General features: G+C 43.3%; 1 protein-coding gene across 1 annotated transcript; it reads left to right on the top strand.

The window, feature by feature from the left end:
• The first annotated feature begins 1,795 nt into the window (after nucleotides 1–1,795).
• On the top strand, nucleotides 1,796–24,464 carry IL17RA (interleukin 17 receptor A). Its single transcript, XM_050915031.1, has 13 exons — nucleotides 1,796–1,924; nucleotides 10,039–10,063; nucleotides 12,022–12,168; nucleotides 13,384–13,508; nucleotides 14,575–14,701; nucleotides 16,481–16,528; nucleotides 16,622–16,779; nucleotides 18,051–18,128; nucleotides 18,567–18,642; nucleotides 18,727–18,741; nucleotides 19,608–19,709; nucleotides 20,756–20,797; nucleotides 21,409–24,464. The coding sequence occupies exons 1-13, from the start codon at nucleotides 1,796–1,798 to the stop codon at nucleotides 22,917–22,919; spliced, it is 2,583 nt and encodes an 860-aa protein (XP_050770988.1). The 3' UTR covers nucleotides 22,920–24,464.
• Nucleotides 24,465–24,723: the final 259 nt, after the last annotated feature.

Genomic DNA, 24,723 nt, shown 5'->3' with positions numbered 1-24,723 from the left:
ATTTGTTTAATATTGTAAATGTTATCAGAACTCCTTTGACATTGCTCCCTTCTCTCAGCAGTGGCTGAAAAATAAGACAGCTTCCTGCAGCCCCTTATTTCCCATCGTCAGTCCCGCTGCCGTTCATGGGCTCTCCCGTGTATGTAAGGGGCTGCAGAACAGTCTTGGACAGTCACAGCCTGCCCTGTTAAACTGTAAGTTAGGAAATCCAGCCGCTCTCTGTACTGTTGTCACTACAGAAATTCTGCCATGTCATGATGTCCGAAGTGTGACTCATGCATAAACACACGCCTAACATTTTCTCCACAGGATTCTTTTTTGCCAAGCGTATGCAACAAAAAATGAATGCCCACAGCCTAAATACAGTGTAACTAGTACATACATAAGCCATGAAGCTAATGGGACGACAATAAGTAACATACCACACATTTACTTTTCGATTGAACAAATTTGTTCTACCATGGTTATCAAGCAATTATGCTGCAAGGCCTGCCGAGCCCTGTATTTCCTGCCACAGCACTATAAATCATAGTGTACTCAGTCCAAGTACGTTGGTATAAGATTGAGCAAAATAATGTCTCCAGGAAAAAGAATGTTTTTCTTCAATTACGTGTGTGTGTATATATTTTTTTCCCTGACTTGCACGCAAATGTCCGAACTGCAGGCTTTGCTGCTACTATTAATTAGTGGTGTCACAAAATGGTAAAACCTGGGAGGCGATTAAAACCTGTGGATGTCATCAGCATGAGGTGTTGGACTGGCAGAACGATCACCAGAAACCTCGTTACCTCCAGGCTCAGAGCGGCCCTCAGTTAGACGTTTGCCACCACGAAACCGCATGAAACCGCCGTGCTCTCGGCTGTCAGTCGAAGCCCAGCAAACGGTTCAGCTTCGCTGAAAAGCTCGCTCAGCTGGAAACCCGGCTGAGCTCCCCGGGGCCGGGCTACGGCTTTGTGTGAAAACCATGAGGTGGAAACCATGGCAAAAAAAACGGGTGAAAGCCGGCTGTGGGTGTGCTGCAGTGTGAAGAAGGGTGCGAAACCCCAAGTGAAACCTGTGAGACAGCTGAAACGCAGTGAGCATCAGGAACGAGTAAAAGGTTTGCACAGCCCCCTGTGAATTGGATGCATTTAGAATAGCCCCACGACAGGAAAAATACAGCATACACCCATAACGCTTTTTATTGGGTAGTTGCCGACCGCTGCTGATGTTGGTTTTTAACGCCCGCGGTATCTACCCGAAGCTAGAGGTGTGCACCGGGGAGGATGAGCACGCAGACCTCGGGAACCCCTCCGTTTACTCGTGAACGCGAAGACAAACCCCGGGTAAAACCAGGTTTGGCTCCTTGGCCCCGACCTCTGCCCGCAGAGCTGCGGGGCGGGGGCTGTCTCCAGCTGTGAGCTGTCTCCAGCGGGGCCGCACCTCCCGTCAGGAGTCACTCGGGGCTCACAGCAACCCGAAGCAGGCCGGGGAGGCCGCCGCCTGCTCCGGCCGCAGGCCCGGGCGGCGCACCAACCGCCGGCCCGCGGCTCGCCGCCAGCGGAGCCCGCCGCCCGCCTCACGGCCGCACCCTGCCAGGCGAATCAACCGACCCAACGGTTACATGTGGCAGGCGGGCTCCTGGGGGAAGGGGGGGGCGCGGCCCTGCCCACCAGCTCCGCCCCGCCCCGCCCCGCCCCGCGGCAGCCTTAGCGCCGCCCCGCCGCGGCGGCCCCTCCTCAGGTGAGGGCCGGCACCGCCCCGCGCCCAGGTCGGAGCCCGGAAGCCCCGAGGGCCTGGCGGTGGCAGCAGAGCCATGGCGGGCGCGGGGCCGCGGCGGCTGCCTCTGCCGCTCCTCCTCCTCCTCGTCTTCCCCATCCCGCCCGCCGGCGCGGCCCTGCGGCTGCTGCTGGGCGCCGCGCCGCCCTTCAGCTGCTCCCAGCCGGTAAGCGCGGCGGGGTCGGGAGCGCTGGGAGCTCGGTGGCGCCGGCCGGCAAGCGGGGGAGGCCGGGCAGGGCACGGGGCCGGCGGCGGAGGCTTCCCGCTTCCTGCGGTGTCTCGCGCCGCCAACGGCCGCTAACCGCCGGTGTGCTGGGGCGGGGGGGGGCGCCCGGACAGGGACAAGGAGCCGGCGGGCCGGAGGCGGGAGGCGGCCGGGAAGTTGGGATGAGGGAGCGGCTCCCCTGCTGGAGGGGCTGGGGGGCGCGGTGCGGGGGTCAGCGTGGTCTCGCTGTCCCGGGAAAGGGCTTGTCGGGCGGCAGGCGCGGTGCCCTCGGCCGGGGCCCGGCCCGTTCCGCTCCCTCCCGAGCGGGGAGCGGCAAGGGCTCTGGGGCAAACGCCCTGCATCCGCCTCACTCCCAGCCGTGGCCCCGCGTCCGCAGACGGCCCCGGTGGGCAGAGCCTCGGGCGGGGGAGCTCTCACTCGCGGAGCGAAGCCGGCGGCGAGTGCCGGTCCGAAGCGGAGCCTGGAAGCGGGAGGAACTGCCTGGGCAGGCAGGGCAGTGGTGGCGCCGGCGGTGACCGCGGACGGGTCCCTCCTCCGAGCTCTCGCAGCTGGCAATGGGTGCCCTCGGCCCGTCCGAGGTCGGCGGCGGTTATGGTCCTGCTGCTGACCTCATCCTTGTGTCACGCTGTGCTGCTCGGTTAAGAGCCGGTACTTGTTTTTGTACCGTTTGGGGGGCTTGGTTGTGGTTGATGTGGGCTGTGTGTATCACAGCAACTGTACGTAGCGCGCAACTGCGTTAACTTGGTGTTAAACCAGAATTATAAATACCGCAGAATTAGCCTGGCCATGTGATGGCTGCCAGGAAACGCCTGTCACTGGCAACTGTGAGGGGTCATGGCTCAGGCTGAGATTTGCTAAAACTGCCTGAAGTTACTGAGCAGGATGTGAGTCTTTGCTAATAGCTGAGGTTGCCTAATGTCCTAAATGTTTTAACCTGTTCCTTGCAGCTGAGGGTTTTTTAGGAGGAAGCAGGGAATCTCTGCTGAAGGAGTAGCTAAACAAACATTATATGAACATGAAATTTTGAAAAGGCAGATTTTGGTTGCCTTTTTTCCCTGTGAAACCAGCCAGAGAGGATGTAGATTGAGAGGTGCAGATGTGGTGTCTATATAAAAAGTGAACTAACCAACCTGAGCGAACTTTGGCACCCCAAAGTATGAACTCCTAGCTGGTGTCTCTGTCTGTGGGGGTGTTTGGGTTTGGTTTGGTTTTGTCTAAGATATGTGTAAAGAGTGTGTAGAAGGGGGAAGAGATCTGGTTTTGCTTTTTATTTCTGTTAACAATAGCGATGCATGCATAAACAGAATAAGGGCAGCTATCTTCTAAGCTAGAAAGTTTTATATGTCATGATGTGCTCTCAGCAGTCTAGCGAAGGCAGCTAGTCAGACATAGCTATAGACGTACGTAAACCAAAATATGTCCTTTGGCATGAAAGCTTCTATAATCTTCTCCTGTACACATTTCCTATCCTTTGTCTATTCTGCCTCCTTTCCTAATGTTTGACTCTATACCCCTATTTTACCTGACCTCTGCTCTGCTGCCTTCATTCCTATTTAAAAATACCCCAAGAAAACAGACCACTTCACAATGTCCAGCCTAAAGTAAAATTGCAGGAGTTACAAAATGCAAAATCTTAGCAAAGGGGAAAGAGGACATTACAATATTGCTTAGGCATCTAGCATCTAACATAACCATGGGTATCCCAAACATTGCTAGTCACACAGAGCTTGAGAATAATACATTATAGAGTTTCTGTGAGTCCTTGGATGCTTGGGCTTTGACTGACTTTGTCTTCCTGGCTGTACCTTTTTTTTAGGGAACGTGAACCACAGTAACTTGGTGAGTGGTTCACCAGTACATCACCAACTTTCACTGAGGAAATGTGTTGCCCCGCACTCTGGATGTGCTCATAGATCAGTGAATGTGTAAGCCTGCTACTTTGGCCTTTTCTTTCAATAAGTTGTTTTCTAAAATGCAGACAGACTTATGAAAAATGAGTTGGCTTAAGCCCATGAGCAGCCTCTTTAGAAGCAATTGTGAAGCTGTTGACACATATAGGAAAAAGTATGAAGTTACGACAGTTGAAAACGGTTTCCCCTTCCCTTTCTGTCGGTTACACTGTTTTTGGAGGATGATTCAGTAACCCTTCCAATGAGTGACTGCAGTGTGGTTCAAAAGGGAAGCTGTTGGTGAGACCCACTTTCTTTTTCTAACCCACCACACTCACGCTGCTGTTGCTGAGCTTCGGAGTAGGTCAGGGCGAGCCACACTGGAGTTTTTCAGCAAAACTCTCAAGTGGCAGAGGCTGTTTTGGAGATGGAGTGGTGGAGGGCGAGTGTCATATCACTATTGGTAGACACCTGTAAACGGCAGAAGTAAAACTAAATGCTCAATAACAGGTCATCTTATTAAAATGCCAACAAATGCACTTAATGGGCCTTATTCACTACCATTCCATCAAACCTGCTCAGCTGTAAGGCTGAATAGCACAGCTGCAGATCCAGTTCCTTCTAGTAACTATTATTTGAATATGTCATCTGCAGGGAGGTGGGGTTCAGTCTTTTTTTCTATGCACAGGGGAAAAACATCCCACAGCTTACATACTCACCTGGTTGTTCACCATCAAGTGTTTAATCACTGTGTGCAGTCATGGGGCTGTAACTGTTTCACAATATGGCATGCCTCAGTGTCCTGGAGGAATGAATGCAGTGTTTATAACCCTGTCATCTTTAAGGGGCTGGGTAGGTGTATATAGTTTGGTCTTTGAAATCTGTCTTGCCATCTTGATGGATATTCGCTAAAAGTCTCTGGAGAAGAATTAATGTAACATCTCATGAAGATGAGCGATGGTGGTGTATGTGAGGAAGACTTTTCCTGGTCCTCCTTTACAAATGTGTTCATTTTGCCTTTGCTATTGACCGACTTCTCTCATTCCTCTCTGTGGCATCTTTTTGCTATGTAGGATGTTACCATAAACCATGGTCACACTTAGTGCTGCTAAAATATTTCTGGACTTCTTGGCACGAAAGGGATTAGTGATCAAAACTACCAAACTTCAGCATAAAAAGAGTTAGTGATCAAAACTACCAAAATATGATAAAGAAAACTTTAAAACTGATTTTTTGTGAAGAAACTTCAGCTTTTGAGTTTGGATTTGATTTTGCTGAGAATTTATATGAGGGCAAGAGAAAAACTTAGAAACTATAGAGGAAAAATGCTTAAAAAAATCAAAACAATTTTGTAAAAGATGGTTGTTTCCTACCAGCCTTAAACAAATCATCTTTCAGCAGTTATTCCTGTAACATGTTCATGTCCTATTGATCGCTGCTTCCTTTTAACTAAGGAGTCAGGAAACTGCAGTAAACTTTGAATCAGCCAAGCCTCAGAAGATACGTAGAATGGCTCATAGGTGAGAGGCAGATTTTGGAAAGCTGGAGCTCTTCCTGTTCAGCAGCCACTCTTTAAAGGAAAACTGGATGTTTGCCCAGCTCATAGCAGTTTCTTGCTAGTCACCACAGCATCATGCTGGGAAATCTTGGCCTCCTATTAATTTAATTGAATTGTTATGACATGGTGCTGTTAATCAGTTTCCCATTTTTTTCAGATTCATATGATTCTCCATGGCATATGGTCTGTTCTTTTTTTATGTCAAAAGCAAGAAAAATCTTGGAAAAAAGAGTGAAAGAAACAGTTGCTTAGCTTTCTGTGAAAATATGGCAAGCAAACATGAAAAGTTGACACTGCCTGTCCTCTTCTGCTGATAATAGTTTCGGGCATCACCTCACAATTGTCTTGTTCTCATATTTATACCTCCTGTGTCTGTAGCTTTGCTTGTTGGGCCTGAAAAGTCATAGGAAGCTGGTGAGAAGAGCACATCTCAATTTAAGCCCCTTCTATAATAATGGGCAGAGCCTATTGCCTGGTTGTGGGTTCCATCTTCAGCTTTTCTGCAGAGCTCTTCATTTTTCTTCCTTCTCCTCCCATTTGTCTGCTTGTCTCTTGTATGCAGACTGACACTCGTCTCAATTCTGTCAACGCTTCTTATGTGCTTCTAGCTTTATGTGGGCAAGCAGAAACAATCATCGCTGTAATTTATTTCTATTGTATCATCTAAATTTGTGCTTGCTCAAGTAGGGAAACTAGGTTAAGTACTTCTGCTGACCACAGCTTTGTTAATGCACTCTGAATGAGCCAACGCATCAGTTAAGGTTTTGGGTTGGTTGGACCTTTACAAGGGAAAACTAGCAAGTATTCCCCCTAGTGCTGAGGAGGCAGCCAGTACAAATCTGTAAGTAGTTGACTTATTTTACTGCAAAACTGACTTGTCTTTCTTTAATTGCTTCCTGGCTTTTGGATGTCATTCTCTGGAGTTATACTTTCTTGGTATAAAAGTGTACCCTCAGCTGCAGCCCAGGCCAGTCCAGTTCACCTGGGCTGTATCTAAAAAGGAGATGAGGGTTTTCATGGTGACTGCTTTCTAGGTATCCTTTGGGGTTGTTATATCTCTGCCTGCATTGTGGCTTTATCTTCTCTTTCTGTTATCTTTGCTTCCTTATGCCAATAGCGAGGACTTCCTGGCTGGATGAATTGTTCTTCTGGGCATTTTCGGCTGTTAGGCCATCCATGTATCTGGATGGGGGGAGCAGTGTAGGAAACAAAAGGCCTTGACTCTGTGTAAGCACTGTTCAGTAATAACTAAAACATCCTTGTGTTATCAACACTGTTTTGGTCACAAATCCAAAACACAGCAGCATACCAGCTGCTGTGAAGAAAATGAACTCCATCCCAGCCAAAACCACTGCACTTGTTTATGCAAGGGGCATTGTCAGGCTAAATAATTTACCTAAGAAAGTCTGGTTAAGCATTTGAAGTATTAGGAGTAACTTTTTTCATAACTTAATCTGCTTTTCCATACTGGTAGTTACAATTTATATTTTTCTCTTTTTCAGTGATTGTAGTTTAGCTAGTTTCGGTTTGATTTAATCAGCATTTGCTTGCTTGCTTTCTAGGTTTTTTCCATTATCGAAGGATTTGGGTTGCAGATGCTACGTGGGAGTGTTTTCGGGGTGGGGAGGAAGGAAACCTGATTTGAGGCGTACAAAGTTACAATAGCATTTCTATTAACTATACTTGTAACCAGTTTTTCTTAAGTCCGACAGGATCTAAATACTCAATGGAGGATTTGTCTGTAAATTTGTCTGCAATAATTAGGTGCAGTATAATTGTGAAAGTACAGTTCAGACTAAATTGGTATTTATATTCCCCTAGTTGTGGCTGGTTTGACCTTTTGAGCACAACAAAAGTAGTGAAAAATACCTCTTACATGTCCTTACATATTGACATTAAGTTCATAGATTTATTTTGCTCTTGATTATGTTAGAGCTCATCTGCCCCACGCAGGGCACTGCTACACAGGCTTTGAGGCTGCTTATCCCAAGACTCCCATCTAGCAAGATCCTGTTTGGGTGTTTCCAGAGTTGTTAGTGTCCCAACCTAGCAGTGAGGCTGGAGATCCAACAGTGAGTTGAAAACTTCAAGAAGATCCAAAGCAAAGATAAGGGGGAAGGCAGGTGGTTTCTGCAGGTGAGCTGCTAACACCTGGGGGTCGGGGGAGAAAGGAAGAGAACAGAGTGGGAGAAGGGCAAGGAAAGGTTAAGTATGTTACTATTTGTCCCCCCCTTCCCTCCTAATCAAAAGAAACTTTGATTAACAGCAAAAAGTAATCAGAATATTTGTTCTGACTGTGGGATATTGCCTTGGTCCTAACTTGGTGCACCAAAGATGATTTCATTTTGAAAAATACAACATTGCTAGCTGTCTGGTAGGAAAATTCTTCACCAAGGTTTGGTTCTCAGGCAAAGTGTTATATAGATTTGTGTGTACTCAGAAGTTCAGGGTGGCCAATAAGGCAGATTCCTTCCTTTGAACTGATTGAAATGTTTCCTAATCGATAATAAAGTTGGTCAATGTTACACAACTTGGGTGTTGCACTGAATCTTTTTCAATATACCTATATCTTCAGTACACATGTAGTACTGCTTATTGGAGTGTGGATGTGTTTCTTGTGAAGGGTGCCTGAAGACTGGATTTATACCTGCGTATTGGTTTGACTTGTGTAACAAAAGCCTGGAAGAGATTTTCAGGTTTTATTTTTTACATAAGCATGAGGAGCTTAATGCCAAATCTGCCTGCTTTTGCTCAAGGTTTGTAGGAACACAGATACATTAGCTGAAATGTGGGCATTAATGTCTGAAGTATTTTTTTCATAGTCAGTAGAACTCTGCTCATGTTTGAAACTGGTTGCTCAGCACAGCCTGTATGATACCTGATTTTACCAATTGCTTATACTTTGTATTTCCTTCAAATAATAGAAAGCTTATTAATTGATGTGATGTTTTGCCTTCACTAGGACTTCTTTAAAAGTAAGATGTAGTTCTGTCCTGTTACAAGCAGACAAAAGCCAGGACAGCTGTGAAAGAGCAGTGCCCACCTGCCTCCTCAGGCCTGGTGGCTTGTTCCCAGCCTCTCCTGTTCAAGCAGGAGCAGAAGGGCAGAAGCTCTGGTTCACAGCTGACCTCCCTTCTTTCCCTTGAGTCGGTTTCAGGCTGTAGCCAGGTGCCCGCACGGTCACACACGTGCTTGTGCCAGCACAGGGCAGGCTGCAGTGCTGGGGTGTAAGTGAAGGGAGGTTTAGGGCTGTGCCTCTGGCAGTGATGCTGTCTAATGCCAGCTCGGTGTCTGTGAAACTTTAGCTTTCCGTGCCACACTGGCGTGTGTATTCACTACCAAAAAGGCACAGTTGGCTTTTTCAAGCACTCATCCCTGAAAATGTAAATATAACCTTGGATAGGCACAGCTACACCGCATTAATAAACTAAGCCCCATATATGCTTGGAGTTGCTCTTAACAAGTTGCAGAGATGTTAAAAACCCTTCTGCCTTTCCTCCTCTACTGGAATGAATTACATTGTGGCAACAGTGTGACAATAATATCCACCTTTATATGTCAAGGCATAGGAAACAAGTGGGAGGAAATGTAGCCCTCATTTTGATTTACTAAGTCAGTGAAAACTTCAGACTTCCTTATCGCTAGGATTTTGCATCACATTAACCAGGCAAGCTTACATGTTTTTTCCTGGTGACCACAGGGTCTTCCAGTGTAAACAAAACATACCTGAGGGAAACCAGGCAGAGCCCACATAACTTCTGGTTGCTTCTTTATGTTCAGGACATCTTTATCCTTAATATGAAAGACTAATTCTGATTATTTTTTTTCTTCATGGGTTGCCTCTCATATATTTCTAGAAAGTAAAATCACCATATCTTACTTACAAGCCTGGCACTTAATAAATGTTGTCTTTTCCCTTCTCTGCTTCTTACGAGGCGTCAGGAAAAAGACCAGCCATAACTGATGCAGCCTTTCTGTTCAGGCAATACAGGACCGTTCATCACTGCGTGCTACTAGTCATTTATTGAATATAAGTTTTTAGAGTGTCATTGCATAGTGGGTTTGAACCCAAACATAAGATGAAGGAGATACCCTGCAGTAGGCGTTACGTAACTCAGTACTTCAGTGGCAAGCTTAGCTGCAGAGAGCTCATGCTTCCAGTCAGATGGGCTTAGACCTTGCAAGCATTACCAGCAAGATCAGTGCTGGGGAGCAGTAACTTAAAGCAGTCATGTTTAAAAACCATACCCATCTACTTCAAGCAGTCTTTCATGTCACACTGGTTTCTATTTTCACAGTCCTGGATTTTGGAAGGCTTTTACTATCATCATCTTGCATTTTTGCCTCTCCAATTTCTTACCATTATTGCAACTACTACTGTCACATATGCAGTTCAGGTGTGCACAGGTTTCATGCCCTGTGTCCTTTGGTTTTCTGATTAACAACTTTGTGCAATGTTTCCTGATGGTTAATTTTTCCAGTTTGTATGTGTCGCTATCCACTGAATTGTTTTCTTCTTGCGCCTCTCCTGCCACCAAGCAGAAGCAAATTACTGTCAATCCAGTTTCTATTCTGAGAGTAATATTCTTGTTTCTTTCCCCCCACAGGATTTAAACTGCCTCGTAAGAAACAGTAAGTAATTTTTTTCTTCATTGTGGTTTTATCATCAGATCATGCTTTTTTTTTTTTTTAACTGGGTTCATACAGCAAGTTCTTCCTGCTAGAATCAGAGATGTCAAGTGAAGCACTGCTATCATGCCTTGCTTTGGGAGTTTTTGGTTTGATCCATAGTCAGCTCCAGCCAAAAGAGGAATGGAAGTTAAGTTTTTTTCAGGGTAGAGTTTGGGGGTGGGGTGAGTGGAACACAAACCAACTTGTTTAGTTTCTGTTTAAAGCTGGGATGGTCAATTTTTAAAGAAATGGGAATTTTAGGACAAGTTTGTCAGTAAATGTTCATTACAAGCTATTATATCTATGATAGTACTTGATGAAAAATTAATGTATGAACTAGAATTAAAAGAGGGGCATAAAGGGGTGCAGCTGAGAGCAATTAATGTAAACTATTGGGCATAAAGTCCAATGAATTAACTTGATCTTAAAGGCCTTTTCTAACCTAAATGATTCTACGATTTGGAACTAGAGTTACTGTAGGTCCCGCTGAACAAATATATTGGACATATCAGGTGTAACGGGTCACCTTTACAAGGTATAAGTTGTAAAACTTACAATTACTTAATATTGTAAGTCTTGGCAATGGCACGCATCTGAAACAGTTTAGTATAATTATGGTAATGTTCTTAAAGGAGAATGTTCTGCATTTGTCCGTTTGGTACACGGAGGCGTCTGGATGGTGCTGCAGAACCTCTTGGCCTTTCTTTGCAGTAGTTCTGAGCAGGCTCATTTCTGCCTCGGTGCCCAACCCTGTATCGTACAGGCTTAAACATTTTTGTAGCCATGCTTGGCATGCCAGATCAGGGAGATTACTATGCTGCAAATAACCAGATTTTAAACTTTTTTGGCAGGAGAGGGATTGGGTGGGATCGGATTGGATCATATTTCCCACTGGCAGACAGCCATTGGAATACAGCCTGACAACACGGCTAAGCCAAACTGCAGCGCCACCATTAAAATGCTGCCTTATTTGAATATTTGGTTTAAATTCTGCCTTATGGTTCTTGTTATGTTTTTCTGCTCTAGGGGAAAGATTTTTTTAGTGCTTAGTACTCTCTTTTCTGAAAGGTACTTTAATCTTATCAGGTCTTCTATAGACATTTTTTGGTAGAATGAGCATTTGAGGATTGTGTAATTACTTCCAAAGCCTAAAAACATGCTGTTACAAGAAGGAATAGTGCCTACTTTCCATTGTTCCCATCACTGACCCAGCAAAAAAGACTGAAAGTGTACTTTGGGGAGCCTGACCGTGCTATTTTTAATATGCTCTGATAAGTCAAATGTCTTACAAAAGTCTAAGTACATCCTGTCTGTCTAATGCCTGTCAGACGTGATTTCATTTTCTGATGAGATTACAGGATCAGTTTTCCCTAACACTGTATTGACTAGCATAAATTATTTTTCTGTCCAGAGAACTCATTAATTTAGGAAAGGCATAACAAGCAGTTGTTGGAAGCTAAATTCAGATGTGTATTCAAATCAGAAGGCAGTTTTTAAACAGAAAGTAATTAACTATTGGAACAATTTCCCTGGGTATCTGACAGACTTCTCATCATTGGAAGGCTGGAAATTAGTACTAGTCTTCTAACATAGGTCTGTTTCAGCAGCAAGGTATGGACTTGCAGGAGGTATTGAGTGAACTTACCTGACCTGTTTAGCCTGACTACATTGATTGTGATAATTACTAATGGATTTTAAGGAAAAGAGGAAGTGTAAGTTACTAGAATGAGTGAGTTCAGAATATTACAGGCAAGTTATAAAGTATTTGCATGCTGAAAACTGCCTTTCTGAACTGTGAAGCAGTCTTGTCACCCAGTTTTGCCCTCTGAGTAACCCTGACCCAAAGGGCAGACCATAATTGCAATTAAGCAGAGCTTCCTCGGCCCTACTCTAAATGGTGGGTTCCATTTGCTGGACAGGTACCTGCATAGAGGCGAGCTGGCTGCAGGTTCCCATGTGGACTCCTTCTGCTCCAAGCAGTCTTCATGTCTCTTCTGACGTTTTCTATCAGATGGATGGAAAAATGCTCCCTGTGCTTCGGATAGAATGGAAAGTGGCCACTGATGGTAAGTGGTGGTTGTTTAACGTGAACGTGGAGCAGAGGAATTAGGTGTGATCTAGTAAGGATAGGGAGGAGAATTATGACTTGAACTCTCTCACTGATCTAGTCGTGAAAGCAGATGTTTGAAATTTGGGGGTTTGGCTGCTTCATTTTGTTTGTTTTGGAGGATGTCTTTTGATTTTTCTTGATGACTGAACCGGGGCTTTGGATGTGCTGGATATTCAAGAGTTTTTAAAATGTTTCCACTAGTAGGGGATAATGACATTTAAAATGGGAAAAGCAGACAAAAATGGAATCAAGTGGCCCACACCTTTACCATGGTAGTGAGGGGAGAAAAGAGGTTTGCACTGCAAGCATTGCCTTTTCAAGGCATAGTAATGGCTGCAGCAGTTTCATGCAGGGGAATTACATCTACAGACTGAACAAATGAGAATTAATTTGAGAGAGCACAAATAAATTATGCGCTGTTAACCTAGTGCAAGTTCCTCCCATTTTGGGTAATCTAGTCCTTGTAACTTAGGTTTCCTATGTGTACATGTGTCTTGATAAAGGAATAATTGTCTCATTGCTGGAGCCTAAATGAGTACCAGTAAGTCAAGTTTTCTCACTCTCCAAACATCTTTGGTTGTATATGATGTTTCCCTTGCATGCTCTTGTCCATGGTTTTGCACTGATTCAAGACAGAACTAAACACACTCATTTCTTCCTTCTGCAGGGCCTGTGTCTGAGGGCTGTATAGAGTAGTTATCTCAGTATAGCTATAGTAGTGTCGAAGCAGGTGTGACTCAGGTAACCTAGTCATTTTGTGTAGCTATGGTTATAAACTTTCTCATTGGGACTGTGTAGCAAAATAAAAGCATATTTGCTTTGGTGCCCAAACTGCACGAAGCAGCCTTGAGAGGCAGAGCTAAACACCACACTGAACCTGTGGAACTGCAAGGGCGTCTGGAAGAATGAAGTTGCATTCTACTCTGCCCCTTCATTTGCACAGATGGAGCTCTTGCCATGCAGGACAACCTTTAAGCTGAACATGCTGTTAGTCAACCCTGCATGCTCACTTTTTCATGGCCAGTTATCTTTGTGTTGGGATCCCCAGCGCTTCAAAGGAGTAAGACTGTGACAAGACTAGGCACAGTGGTAATCTCTGTGGGGGTTGCAACCTCTACGTGTGCAGATGACAGGAAAAGAAAGACATCTCTCTCTATCCCTGTGCCTGCAGCTAGCATCCGGTATCTCCGAGGGGCAGAGCTGGCTGTGATGCAAGTGAACAGCAATCAACAGATCTGTGCCCAGTTTGACTTTCAGAACAACTTGCCACTTCAGGTCCGTCCGGATGGAGGCCGGGTGAGTGCAAAGGGCTCTAAACTACTTTTTCTAGTCCATGGGTTTGTTCCTACTTTCACTGTCATACAGCAAGGTTATCAATTAAAGTACAGACTCGTTAGAAGAGTCGATGAAACAATCAAGATATTGGGCTTGAGACCTGCTGTCATTTCCAGTTTGTTTTACACTTGTGTGTAACTGTGTACAAGCTCCTTACTTATCTTGGTTTCTCTTTCACTCTTCCCATCCTTCAGGTTTTAAGAATTGTTGCTCTCAGTGCCTAGCACGTGTCATCATTCTGGATGTTGCTTAAAGCAAATAATTGTAGGAGTTTTTGCATTCTGCTTGACAGCCATGACATTTATAGCCTTTTTTAACTCAACCCTTCCTTTCACTTCCACTTCTTTCTTGTACTCTCTTGCTGTGGAGGAAAGCACCAACCTTGGGGGTGGTCCTTCAACTTACACTCAGTCTAGGAAACTCATCGGAAAAATGCTGAGCATCCACAGCTCCCTTTATGAACAATAGGAATCTGGAGTTCGTTGCTTACCACGCAGAATTTGGCCATAGTTAGCTTACCATCTGGAGCCAGTGCCTCTTCCAGAATTTGCACAGCATTGCTGATGTAGAAAACAGTATAGATTTAAGAAAATATGTATGGAATGGCCAGGTACAGAACTATATGTAAGTGCAATTCTAAATGCTTAGCACTTGCACAGCACTGCAAGATTCATACTAGACTAAAATTTCAGTCTCAAAACTGTGTATTTTAGCCTAATCTCCTTTCAGTTCAGAATGTAATTTAGTGGAAACTCCACGCAGCTGTTTGGTGTAAGACTGTTGTATCAGCTTAAAGATCCCAAGAAATAACTGTACTTTTCTCATTCCAAACAGAAGAATTTGGGACAGACCAGGGACTGGTACATTTAATACACTTGAGTTCCATTTTTTTATAGTCAAGCTTCAGAAAAAGGGCCATATGGAATGAGGGAACACAGTGGAACAGCGCCAAGTCAGCTGTTAATTTCAATGCCTTTATAGAACAACATTCTTGTTTTAAGTCCTTAGGAATGTGTTTTGTTTTCAGTGGAATTTCACTTTTGACCGTTTTGAGGTGGAACCTGGTCAGACTTACCAAGTGACTGTCTACCACCTGCCCAAACTGAGTGTAGATGGAGACTACAATTGCAAGTCCACGTCTTTCACAATGCCTGGTAAGAGATGGTCTAGTTCACTTAGGCCTTGCGCTTAGGACTGTGATGGTTTGTGGACCTGTGGGTTGGGGATTTTTCCCAGATCAGATCAACGAACTGTGAGCACGTTTTGCAATAGGGTGGCAGTATTATAAAAACCTGTTGTCCTTTCTGAATATTGCTGTTTAGAAAGTCCATGGTGCTAGCCTTATCTACAATACCCTTGTGGTATATATGCAAAATGTATGTATCATTGTGCTACAAGTCACCATCCTTGTTTCTGGGATCCTGTGTCCAGAAGTTTGTCAAATCTCTGCTTGGAATAAGGTGCATGTCGGGGGACTATTCTGTGAAGGACAGACCCTTTGATTCTGGTTGACTGTAGTTCCTACATGGAAGATATTGCTAGAAAAAATTTTATATGCTCTCTAGAAAGCTGGACAAAGCCTTGGACTTGGCCTCTGATTTCTAAGAAATTGCATTTGTAGCTTGTCAAGAATTCTGCTACAGCTATGGCTAAAGAGAAATTCATAGTTAAACCTGAAAACTAGTATAGGTGCCCCTCTGAGGGGCACCTAATATTGGTACCCCTCATATTTGGCTTCCAATATTAAATCTTAGACATGTGAAGTTTGATTTCAAAGGCACAGTTAGGCATAATTTACCAAGAAACTTGATAGACCTGAGTGCCTGACCCTTTCTCGTGTATGTGAAAATTTTCCTATAACTAAAAAGAATTTTTGTTGTTTTCCCCAAAGATGCTGAGCATCTGCAGTGCCCTGTGGCTGCACTGACTAGTTTATAAATATTTGGCACTCAATACAGAGCTTGAAAACTGGTTCCTAATTTTCTTCTTAGCTTGCTTATGGTTGTCAGTGTGACTTTGTAGTTATAAAATGGCAATGCATGTGGTGTGTCAGTCAATGCGAGCTGGAAAAGGAGAGGGGGCACTTGTTTTTCAGCCCTCTTAACCTTTCTTATACCTGGTCACTCTAAGAACTTCCTGGCTTTTATCCTCCACTGTTCTTCAGAAACCTAATGCATTGTGTCAAGCTCAGCAGTTGCAGGGAGCTTTGCTGATTAGAGCTTACATGTGAATTATAGGGGCACTGTAAATTTTCCAACTTCGAAAGGTGGGAATTTAAGATACGCAATGTTTTATTTCAGCTGTTTAAGCAGGGAGTTGTTCCTTTTCCTTTGCCCAGACCCTAGAGGAGAGACATAGTTTAGGCTGAGACTTTTTAAATCCCACATTGCTAAATGTTGAATATGTAACTCTGGATTTGACTCTGAAGAAAGTCCCAAAGAGCCGAGCCAATCTGCTAAATGAAATGAAGAGAATTGTAAATGTCAAAAAGTGTTTTGGGATCAAGAAAGATTCCAGCTTACTAGTTTTCTTGGGGCAGAATGCTTTTGGAGGAATCTATCACTGTGGCAGTCTCAAAGTCCAGAGATTAATATGAAGTTTTAATTCCACTATGACCCTCTCTGCACAAGTCTTACATTAGCAAGGGTTGTCAAATATTACTGTTATAATAAGTATTGTATGTTTTCAGTCTTTTCTTATTAATTATCTCTGTTCTGAAAAAAAAAAACCAAACACCATAACATCAGTGGAGGGGCTTTATACACTGGAAACCAATACTATTCTGCTGCAGAATTTTGCTACTGCTTTGGAACAAAGGTCTCTACTCATCAGGGAGGGCTTGGTTAGGTGTCTGGCTTCTGATAAGAAAATGGGTGTTTTTCCTAAATGGAAGTATAATGTTTCTGACTAGTCACTGCTGATCTTTCTTGCAGACTGCAAGGACTCTCTGATGAAAAGAACCATCCCATGTATACAGACAGGTAAAAATTTTTGTTTGAGTCATGTAGACATGGGTGGTCTGTTGAAATATTGCTGACAGTTGAGAAACTTGGGAATATCTGCACTACTTCCAGGCAGCTTGTGGGAGCCCAGGATCCAAGGTAAAAGTCTAGATGATACAACTCTGCTTGTGAGCTTTAACCCATGGATGGAGTCAGCCCGATACCAAATTCATGTGGCCAGTTTCCTGAATGAGAAGAAGTGTAAAATGATCACACGTGATTTGACTGAGGTAATTGCCTTCCTAAATGATACCCTCTGTGGTAATTTAGACAAACCTTTCTTTAACGGTTGCTAAACAAGGACTTGAAGCCATGATGTAGAAGATGTAACAAATGCACTTGAACAGCAATTTTCAAGGAATTATTTTCACAGATTTTTAATCGCCTTTGGAAGGAGGAACTTTATTTCAGGAATTTGGTGGAGAGAAGATCAAAAAGAGGTTTTATAATGCATGGAGCAGTCTGTAAACATCTGCAAAGAAAACCAAAATTTGATATTTGACTATCTGGGCTTTATTATCTTTGTCAAGCCAATGCCTGGGGGATAAGAATAAATAAGTCAACCAAAATTGAGCTGCGAAGTTTCAATAAATCATAGTAGTAGTTTATCAAATGTGATGGGGGGGGTGTTAATTAAATTTTTTAGATCAAGAATGAGTGGTTTGTAACAGATGTTTCAATCAAACTGAGAATCAATTTGTGTAGGTCTTACAGCCTGTGTTGTTGAGAAGATCAAAGTAGATCCAGAGCGTCTTCTGACATAAGACATGTTCCCCTTCAGGCATCTGAGGGAGGAGAAATGCTGAATATTTGGTACCAGTCCCCACCCTTGCTTGGCAGAGGGCAGATATATTGGCATTCAGTTTGTTTAATCTTTCCATTCCTTCCACACTTAAAACCCTTTGTACTGCATGCACTGATATGTATTAAGTTATTACTGACACAGCTGGTACAGCTGTGTGCATATTTCCCTGGTAGAGGGGATTATACCTCATTTTGGACTATGTATCTGGTAATCATTGTAAAGAATATATTTAGATTATTGTGATACTGACTGTGTACAGCAGGTAACAAGGGCAACTTATTTGTCTGTTCTAGTGTCAGAAGCAGCAGTGTAGACAGCTGTTTTTAATTAAACGAGGAAGCTTGTTAATGTTTACACATTAAATAACTGAAGACATTTACATTGTTAAGAAACTGTAAGTTTAAGTTAACACATTTGAAGTTATACAATGTACGTCCTTAATTGTTTCCTGTTACTTGTGCAACCTTAGCCTGCTGTCTTAATTGTATTGCCATGTCTGTCACACAGGACACCTGCAGTGATGGTGGCCAGACCATTTATCCATTTTGTTCTCTGTGGGCTTCTTGTTCCAAAACAAATAATAGAAATTTCTGCTTCTTTGGACCACTGCATATTCTCATATCAACTCCTTTTCTTTTTTTCCTGCTTTCATTCTATTTTCTTCCTTCCCTTATAACTTGCATCTGATTTCTGCAGGGTGGACTACAACAGCAAGTGAATGTCACAATCAAAATAGAGAAGAACATAAGAGCTTGCTGCAACTACAAAATACAGGTAGGATCTCACTGTTGTCCCTGTGTCCTTCCTTCACCAACAAGGCAATGAGCAGCTTAGGAATGTTACGGGGTTTTGCACAGTGTTTTGTTCTGAGATTGGCTAATCCCTAATTACCTGTATCAGGGAAATAATGATTATGGCTGAAAGAACGATTTTTTATGTAGGTATTCTCTATAGACAGTGGCTTTTCTTTAGTATAGGGTTGCCAAGTCAGAGACTATGGAGTGGGAATGGCAAGTGTGCAACCTCAGGAGCTCACTGCCTTCTTAATGTATAGCGTAAGAATTCTTGATTAATCTTGTTTTCTGAAGGGAAATGGGAATTCTGTGTCGCTGTGCTAAAATACAGGGAATGTCGAGGCAGGGGGAAAGTAAAGTGGGGAACAAAATTACTTTTAAGAATAGCTTCTGTTTTCTGAATTTGTTTCAACCGCAGATTCAGCCATTCTTTGCGAACTGTGGCACAGACTGTCTGAGACACTCTGCTTTCATCCCATGCTCACCAAGTCCAAGTGAGAACTGCTTTTCTGTAAATTAGAATCCCATTGTCTTACAGATGAAAGCTGAATTTTTAATGTAACTCTTGTCTTTTGCAGGTACGGACCCATCAGGTAAGAAGTTCTTCCAATACCCTGAAACTTTTTTTGCTGCTCTTTTCCTGTCATACAGAATAACAAATGATCCTCCCTGGGAATGACCCGATGGGCAGGAAATGTCCCCTTGTAACACTGAGTTCAGAATGAATTGTGTTAACAGTTACTTCACCATGATTTAACGAGGCAAGTATTTGTATGCAGTGTGAACCTTAAAGAGCAATTTTTTTAGAGATACTTCACTTGCATAAAATTCTTTGAGAAACAGTTTTGACAAGAAGAGTCAATATAAAATACTTTCTGTCACTTTGCTCAGTGTTAAAAAATTTGCATAATATAAAGCAGCTTTTGGAGAGAATAGTTTGCATATATTCATTTTTATGAATGTCAAGATAAATCATGTGCATAATGATTTGACATCTTTTTTTGGCTGCAGCAACACCTGTAAGGAGCTAGTTTGCCCAAGATTTAAAAAGAGAAAAACACCTGTAGATTGAAAAAAAATACATCACCCAAAATCGTGATTTTTTTTAATCTTTTTTCAAGCTAGATTACATGAACAGGCAGGACATGGGCGGCATGCCTGTCAAAGCTGCATAAACATTGCTATTTAGAGGAAGGTTATTGATCTGTGTTTTCAGTGTGCTGCACATATGGTTCTTTGTGGAGCAAGTTTATGGTGTAGATCATCATCATCATGAAAGCAGGAATTCATTTTGAGAAGTGACTGTGGTATGTTTTAAGGGGGGAAGTGCTGGACTGCTCGTGGTTTTGGGCAGAGCCAGGGTCCTTCTCCCTTGGCCCTTGCTGCTCAAGAAACTTCTGTTCTTTGGTGAAACTCTATTTGTGTGAAGCAATGTCTGAGCACTATTTTTGTACTGCAGGTGATATGATTATATGGCTCTACTGGTGTATCACTGGGATCTGTGTGTTACTGGTGGGATCAGTCATAGCAGGTGTGATATGTATGACCAAAAAACGAGCAGGTAAGACTCATACCGGCTAGGAAGAAAAGATTCAATGCTAAAATTATTTTTCCGACTTCTGTACCTATTCCTATTGCTGTTTTCTTCCTTGCTGTTCTGATGTCTTGCCGCTGAGATAATGCCTATGTAAACACCTTCTGTTTTACATCATAGGATTTGTAACATCCTAATACCGTCCACCTAGTTAAAGCCTTTCACAGGTTATGCTGTCTGATACTCCATTTTCATAGCACTTCAGAGCTCATGAGGGGAAAAAGGAACTTCCCTTTGTTTCCTGCAGATTGCTACAGATATCTTTTCCATTTATTTTTCTCCTGCATTGCATGAGTTTTGCAGGACAGAAGCTTCCTGTTTGTCCAGACTGTAGTCCTTCCCCTGTCCCCCAAAGTCTCTACAGAATTCATTTTTATACTATTTTGAGCTTAAATAATGTTTTTCAATTAAGATGGAAGAAGAAAAACAGGACACAGAGGTTGACATTGAGCGGGTTGGAAAACTGGGTACTGAGGACTAATTCCTAGTCTTTTGTGCTGCAACCAAGAGGCAGTTATCACAGGGAAACTGTGCAACTCACTAGGTTTTTTTACCTGAGAGGAGTAATTGGAAACCTTTTTGGAAAATTTCTTAACATCAGACTTATCTATAAGATGTAGTTAGGGACATTTTAGTCACCTCTTCAGAGAAGCCTATTAAGAAAAAGCTATCCTTAAAAAAGCTTCTGCTCCTTAAGGAGAAGTAGCAGAACAATTGGGGGTTCTGTACATCTTGAGGCTGGCCAGATCTGGGGAAGATGGAGAAAATTGGTTTTGAGTGCATTCCTTCTCTCAAAGGAAAAATGTAGTGAAGTACGTAACAAAATGGCTGTAGAAGAGTCTTTATTCATTTAGTATATTTTTTTTTATTAGGCTTCTCCTTCCCCATGGTTTTATCCCTGCACAGTTAAAGATTTTTTTTTTTCCACCTAATCTTTGGAAGGTGTTGTCATTTTAAGGGTTTAATCTTATTTTGTGTTTTCAGAACTGACAGTGACTTTCTCTCTCTTCCAGGACACCAACGAGGGAAATGCAACCACAATGATTTGCAAACTGGTAAGATGTCTTGCCTGTGTTTTATCAAGCACATGTAATGCATTGTGGAAGTCTCTCACAATTCTTCAGAAGGGGCTTTCATAGGCTCTACTACTCTATAGGTGCTTCTCAAAACCAAAAGGTAGCCTTAGGCTCTTCCTGTTTAGCTAAAAGAAACTTTGTATATGGAATTTGGAATGCCATGTTTGCCAGATGGGAGATAATTGCTTTGTAAAGTGGTGAGGCTTTTGAGCCAGCTGAGGCTGTACTGGCAAAAGAACCTTTGCTAATCATCTAAGCCATAGCAATAGGAGATTGTTTTGGGGTGGGTGCACTTAGCTCTCCAGCAGAGAATATAGCTACATTTGCAAGCCTCTTGAAGCTGGTGTATTACTCGTGTGGTGAAATTCCATGAACCATCCAGGCATTATTATAAATCACAGCTCCACTGTCTGGACTTTCATATTAAATGTCTACAATGAGACATTGTCTGCATATGTTGCCAAAATAGCTTCAAAACTGGTAGTTCCTAGAACCTTTTGTTAATATTCTCCTATGTTGATTGCTGCTGGCTTGCACCATTACAATTTCGGGAATGTGGCTGGGATGAATATTTTTCTGTTTTTCAGCAGCACCATACACCGACCTTCCTCTGCCACCCTTGAAGCCCCGAAAGGTTTGGATTGTGTACTCTGCTGATCACCTGCTCTACGTGGATGTGGTGCTGAAGTTTGCCGAGTTTTTGATGACGGTCTGTGGCACTGCTGTAGCCTTAGATCTGCTAGAAGATCATCAGATCTCAGAGTTAGGGCCGTTACCCTGGCTTACTCGACAGAAGAAGGAAATGGAAGACCTATCTTCAAAGATCATTATCTTATGTTCACGGGGCACCCAGGCTAAATGGCAGGCCATGCTTGGGAGTGAGCCTGTGTGCCTCAAGCAAGATCAACAAAAGCCAATGGGAGACCTGTTCACCCCAGCCTTGAATTTGATCCTGCCAGATTTCAAGAAGCCAGCCTGTTTTGGAATGTATATAGTCTGCTATTTTGAGGGGATAAGTAGTGAGAAAGATATACCTGATCTGTTCAATGTCACATCCAGGTACCAACTGATGGACAAGTTTGAGGATATTTATTTTCGGATTCAGGACTTGGAGAAGTTTGAACCTGGGCGTATCCATCGAATCCGGGAAATCACAGCTGAAAATTACATTGATACCCCTAGTGGGAGAAAGTTGAAAGAGGCAGTGCAAAAGTTCAAGAACTGGCAGACAGAGCACCCAGACTGGTTTGAGAGTGAAACCATCTGCTTGGATAATGATGAAGAGTTGCAGTCCCTAAACAGAGAGAGCCAGGTGGATTCATTGCTAAGTGAACCAGGTGGAATTGTGAAACACCAGCTGCACCTACGGGAGCCTGACCCTAGCTGCTGTTATGTCATCAACCTCCACATGCATGAAGGTGAAAGTAGAGGCTGTAAACTGCAGCCTCAATGTAATCCGTGTGGGGATCCAACTTCTCAGACTATGGTCCTTCCTATGGATGAGGCTCCTCTAGTTCAGATAGTGGAGCCAGTCTCTTCCGTGGAAGATAGAAATATACTTAGTCATCATGTGCTGAGTAATGAGGACTGTATGGAAGGAGTTCCTCTTCTGGAGACAAGCTTTCCAATGAGGAATAACATCATCCTCCACAATGACTCTGAAGTTTCAGCAATAGATGACCAGAGTCCTGCAAACCTCTCAGGTGACCTGAGACACCATCTGAACGGACTCATGTACTCTCTTTATCAGCAGAGTGTCATTCCTTCAGAGCCATCTCTCTGCCAAGAGGAGGCTGACAAGCAACACCAGTTGGTCTTTGATGACCAATGCAAAGACCAAAGACAGTCAGTGCAGTCAGACCAGGGCTACATCTCTAGATGTTCTCCTCTGCCTCCTGATGACCTTGTGGAGGAGGAGGAGGAGGAAGAGGAGGCAGCGGATCAGGAAGAACAGGTGGTCTTCCATGAACTCTCTCCAGAGGTCTTGAACAGTCTAAAGAGCCTCCAGCAGCAGCTGTTTTTCCAGGACATTCAACGGAGCTCTGACTGGGGGTATCCAGCTGAGGTGATGGACACTGGCCAATCTTTGGAGGAGTGTTAGGCTATATCTGGGACATGGTCCATTTGAAACACAAGGATGGAAGGTGGTACCATGTACAGTGCTGAAACTGCATTTCCAGCGCCGTCCTTGTATTATAAATGACTTACTGGTGGGATCTTCCTGTCTGCTGCTAGGAGGCAGGATTGCCCAGCAGGCTGGTGACGTTGCTTCCAATCTCTGTGGAGAGAAGCAACGAATATTAGCCACCCTGTGAAAGAACAGGCAGTGGTTCTGTTCCTTGGGGAAATGTATTACATTGAGTCCTCACTGATGGATGGCAGAAAAATTATTGTGGCTCATCCACTTGTGCCTTCAAAATGCCCTCCAGCTGTACCGGTTCTCTTACATTGGATAAAAGTCATGGCCAGGGTTTGGAAAATGGATTTAGATAACATGGCAAAACTTGCATTGCCATTTTAATACACATTTTAAATATTTTCTTGTAAATACTGTGTTAAAGATGTGTGCCTTAAACTTCAGCTAGGTTAGGGCTGTCTCTACCTGGTTGATACATGTGTCTGGAGATTTTTTTTTCTTTTGCCACTCACTTGTTCATTTGCAACTGCATTTCCATGGCCATTCAGAAATCAAGTGGAATAACTGAGCAGTAAGTGGGATAAACTTTTACATTAGGAGTCTCCATAACTCTCCCTACCTCCTTACTGGGAAGTATGTGCCTGAAAACCAGCAATAGGAGGAAGGGGGAAAAGGGGATAATGGACCAAAAAATGGGATTTGGGCTTATTAAACAATTATAAGAAGAATCTGGGGCTAAATACAGAATTACTGAATCAGGAGAATCTGATGTATTCTATAATGCCCTGCTGCAGTGCTGTTTGCTTTTGGATGTCTTAGCACCAGGAAGACTTGAACTGAAGAAGTAGATAGTGACATACAATTAAGGAAATGAAAGACTATTTTGGAGGAGGAAAAAGTGTAGCTTCAGCAGATGCTGTTTTAGAGTGGAGATTATAACCAAATTAGGGGAGGCTGAGCTAAAATGAGTGTAAGATACACTTATGTGGGTATAAACTCAAGCACAGGTAGTTCAGGCTAACCATTGTGAAATACTTCATAGACTAAGGGGTTCATCTTCCAGGAGCAGTGATGGTAACTGTATCAATTCCAGTGTTTTTAAAAAATTGGGCTTGATGCACTAGAAAAAATTGTTCCCTGCGAGTGGTTGTATGTTGGCCCATGTAGCACTGACTGGGTAGCGGACTAGTCAAGGCTGGCGTTTATCCTATTTGTTGTCACGGTTTCTGCAGTCCAGCCCACTGGATAACAGCCTGTGAGATGTAGATACATCCAGGCTTCTCTCCTTTGTGTTCAGACAAGCTTGTCACCTTCCTGTCCTTCTAAGTTTACTTGTCAAAAAATCTGAAGGCAACTTTATTTCAGCTTTTTAAAAATCTGGTATCTCGGAAGATAATCTGTTCTTTTGACTTGCAACCAATATTGTATTATGTGTATTTTATAATTTTATTTGTTTATAACTTGTGTTTTGTTCCTTAAATTAAAAAACAAGAATACTTTTTGGATATATTTACTTGAACACTTCTGTGTCCTCAATTCTGCCTAACTCCATATGTTAGTATTTCTTACAGAAATCTGAGGCAAAACTGAGAGCCAGAACTAAACTGGCTGATAAATGCCAAAACATTCCTGCAAAGTGCTGCAGCTGCATCCAGTTGAGCTGGCTACAGCTGGGGGCCCTCATGTGTGGGGAAGTGCATGCTCCTTCAAAATGGGTGTTTAAAGGAGGGAAACGTTTGTAATTTCTGTGCAGGGCGGCTCAGTGAGG

This window comes from Gymnogyps californianus, chromosome 1 (assembly GCF_018139145.2).
Source record: "Gymnogyps californianus isolate 813 chromosome 1, ASM1813914v2, whole genome shotgun sequence".
Lineage (NCBI taxonomy): Eukaryota > Metazoa > Chordata > Aves > Accipitriformes > Cathartidae > Gymnogyps > Gymnogyps californianus.
The sequence above is the reverse complement of the archived record's forward strand: the minus strand, read 5'-3'. Positions and strand labels throughout refer to the sequence as shown.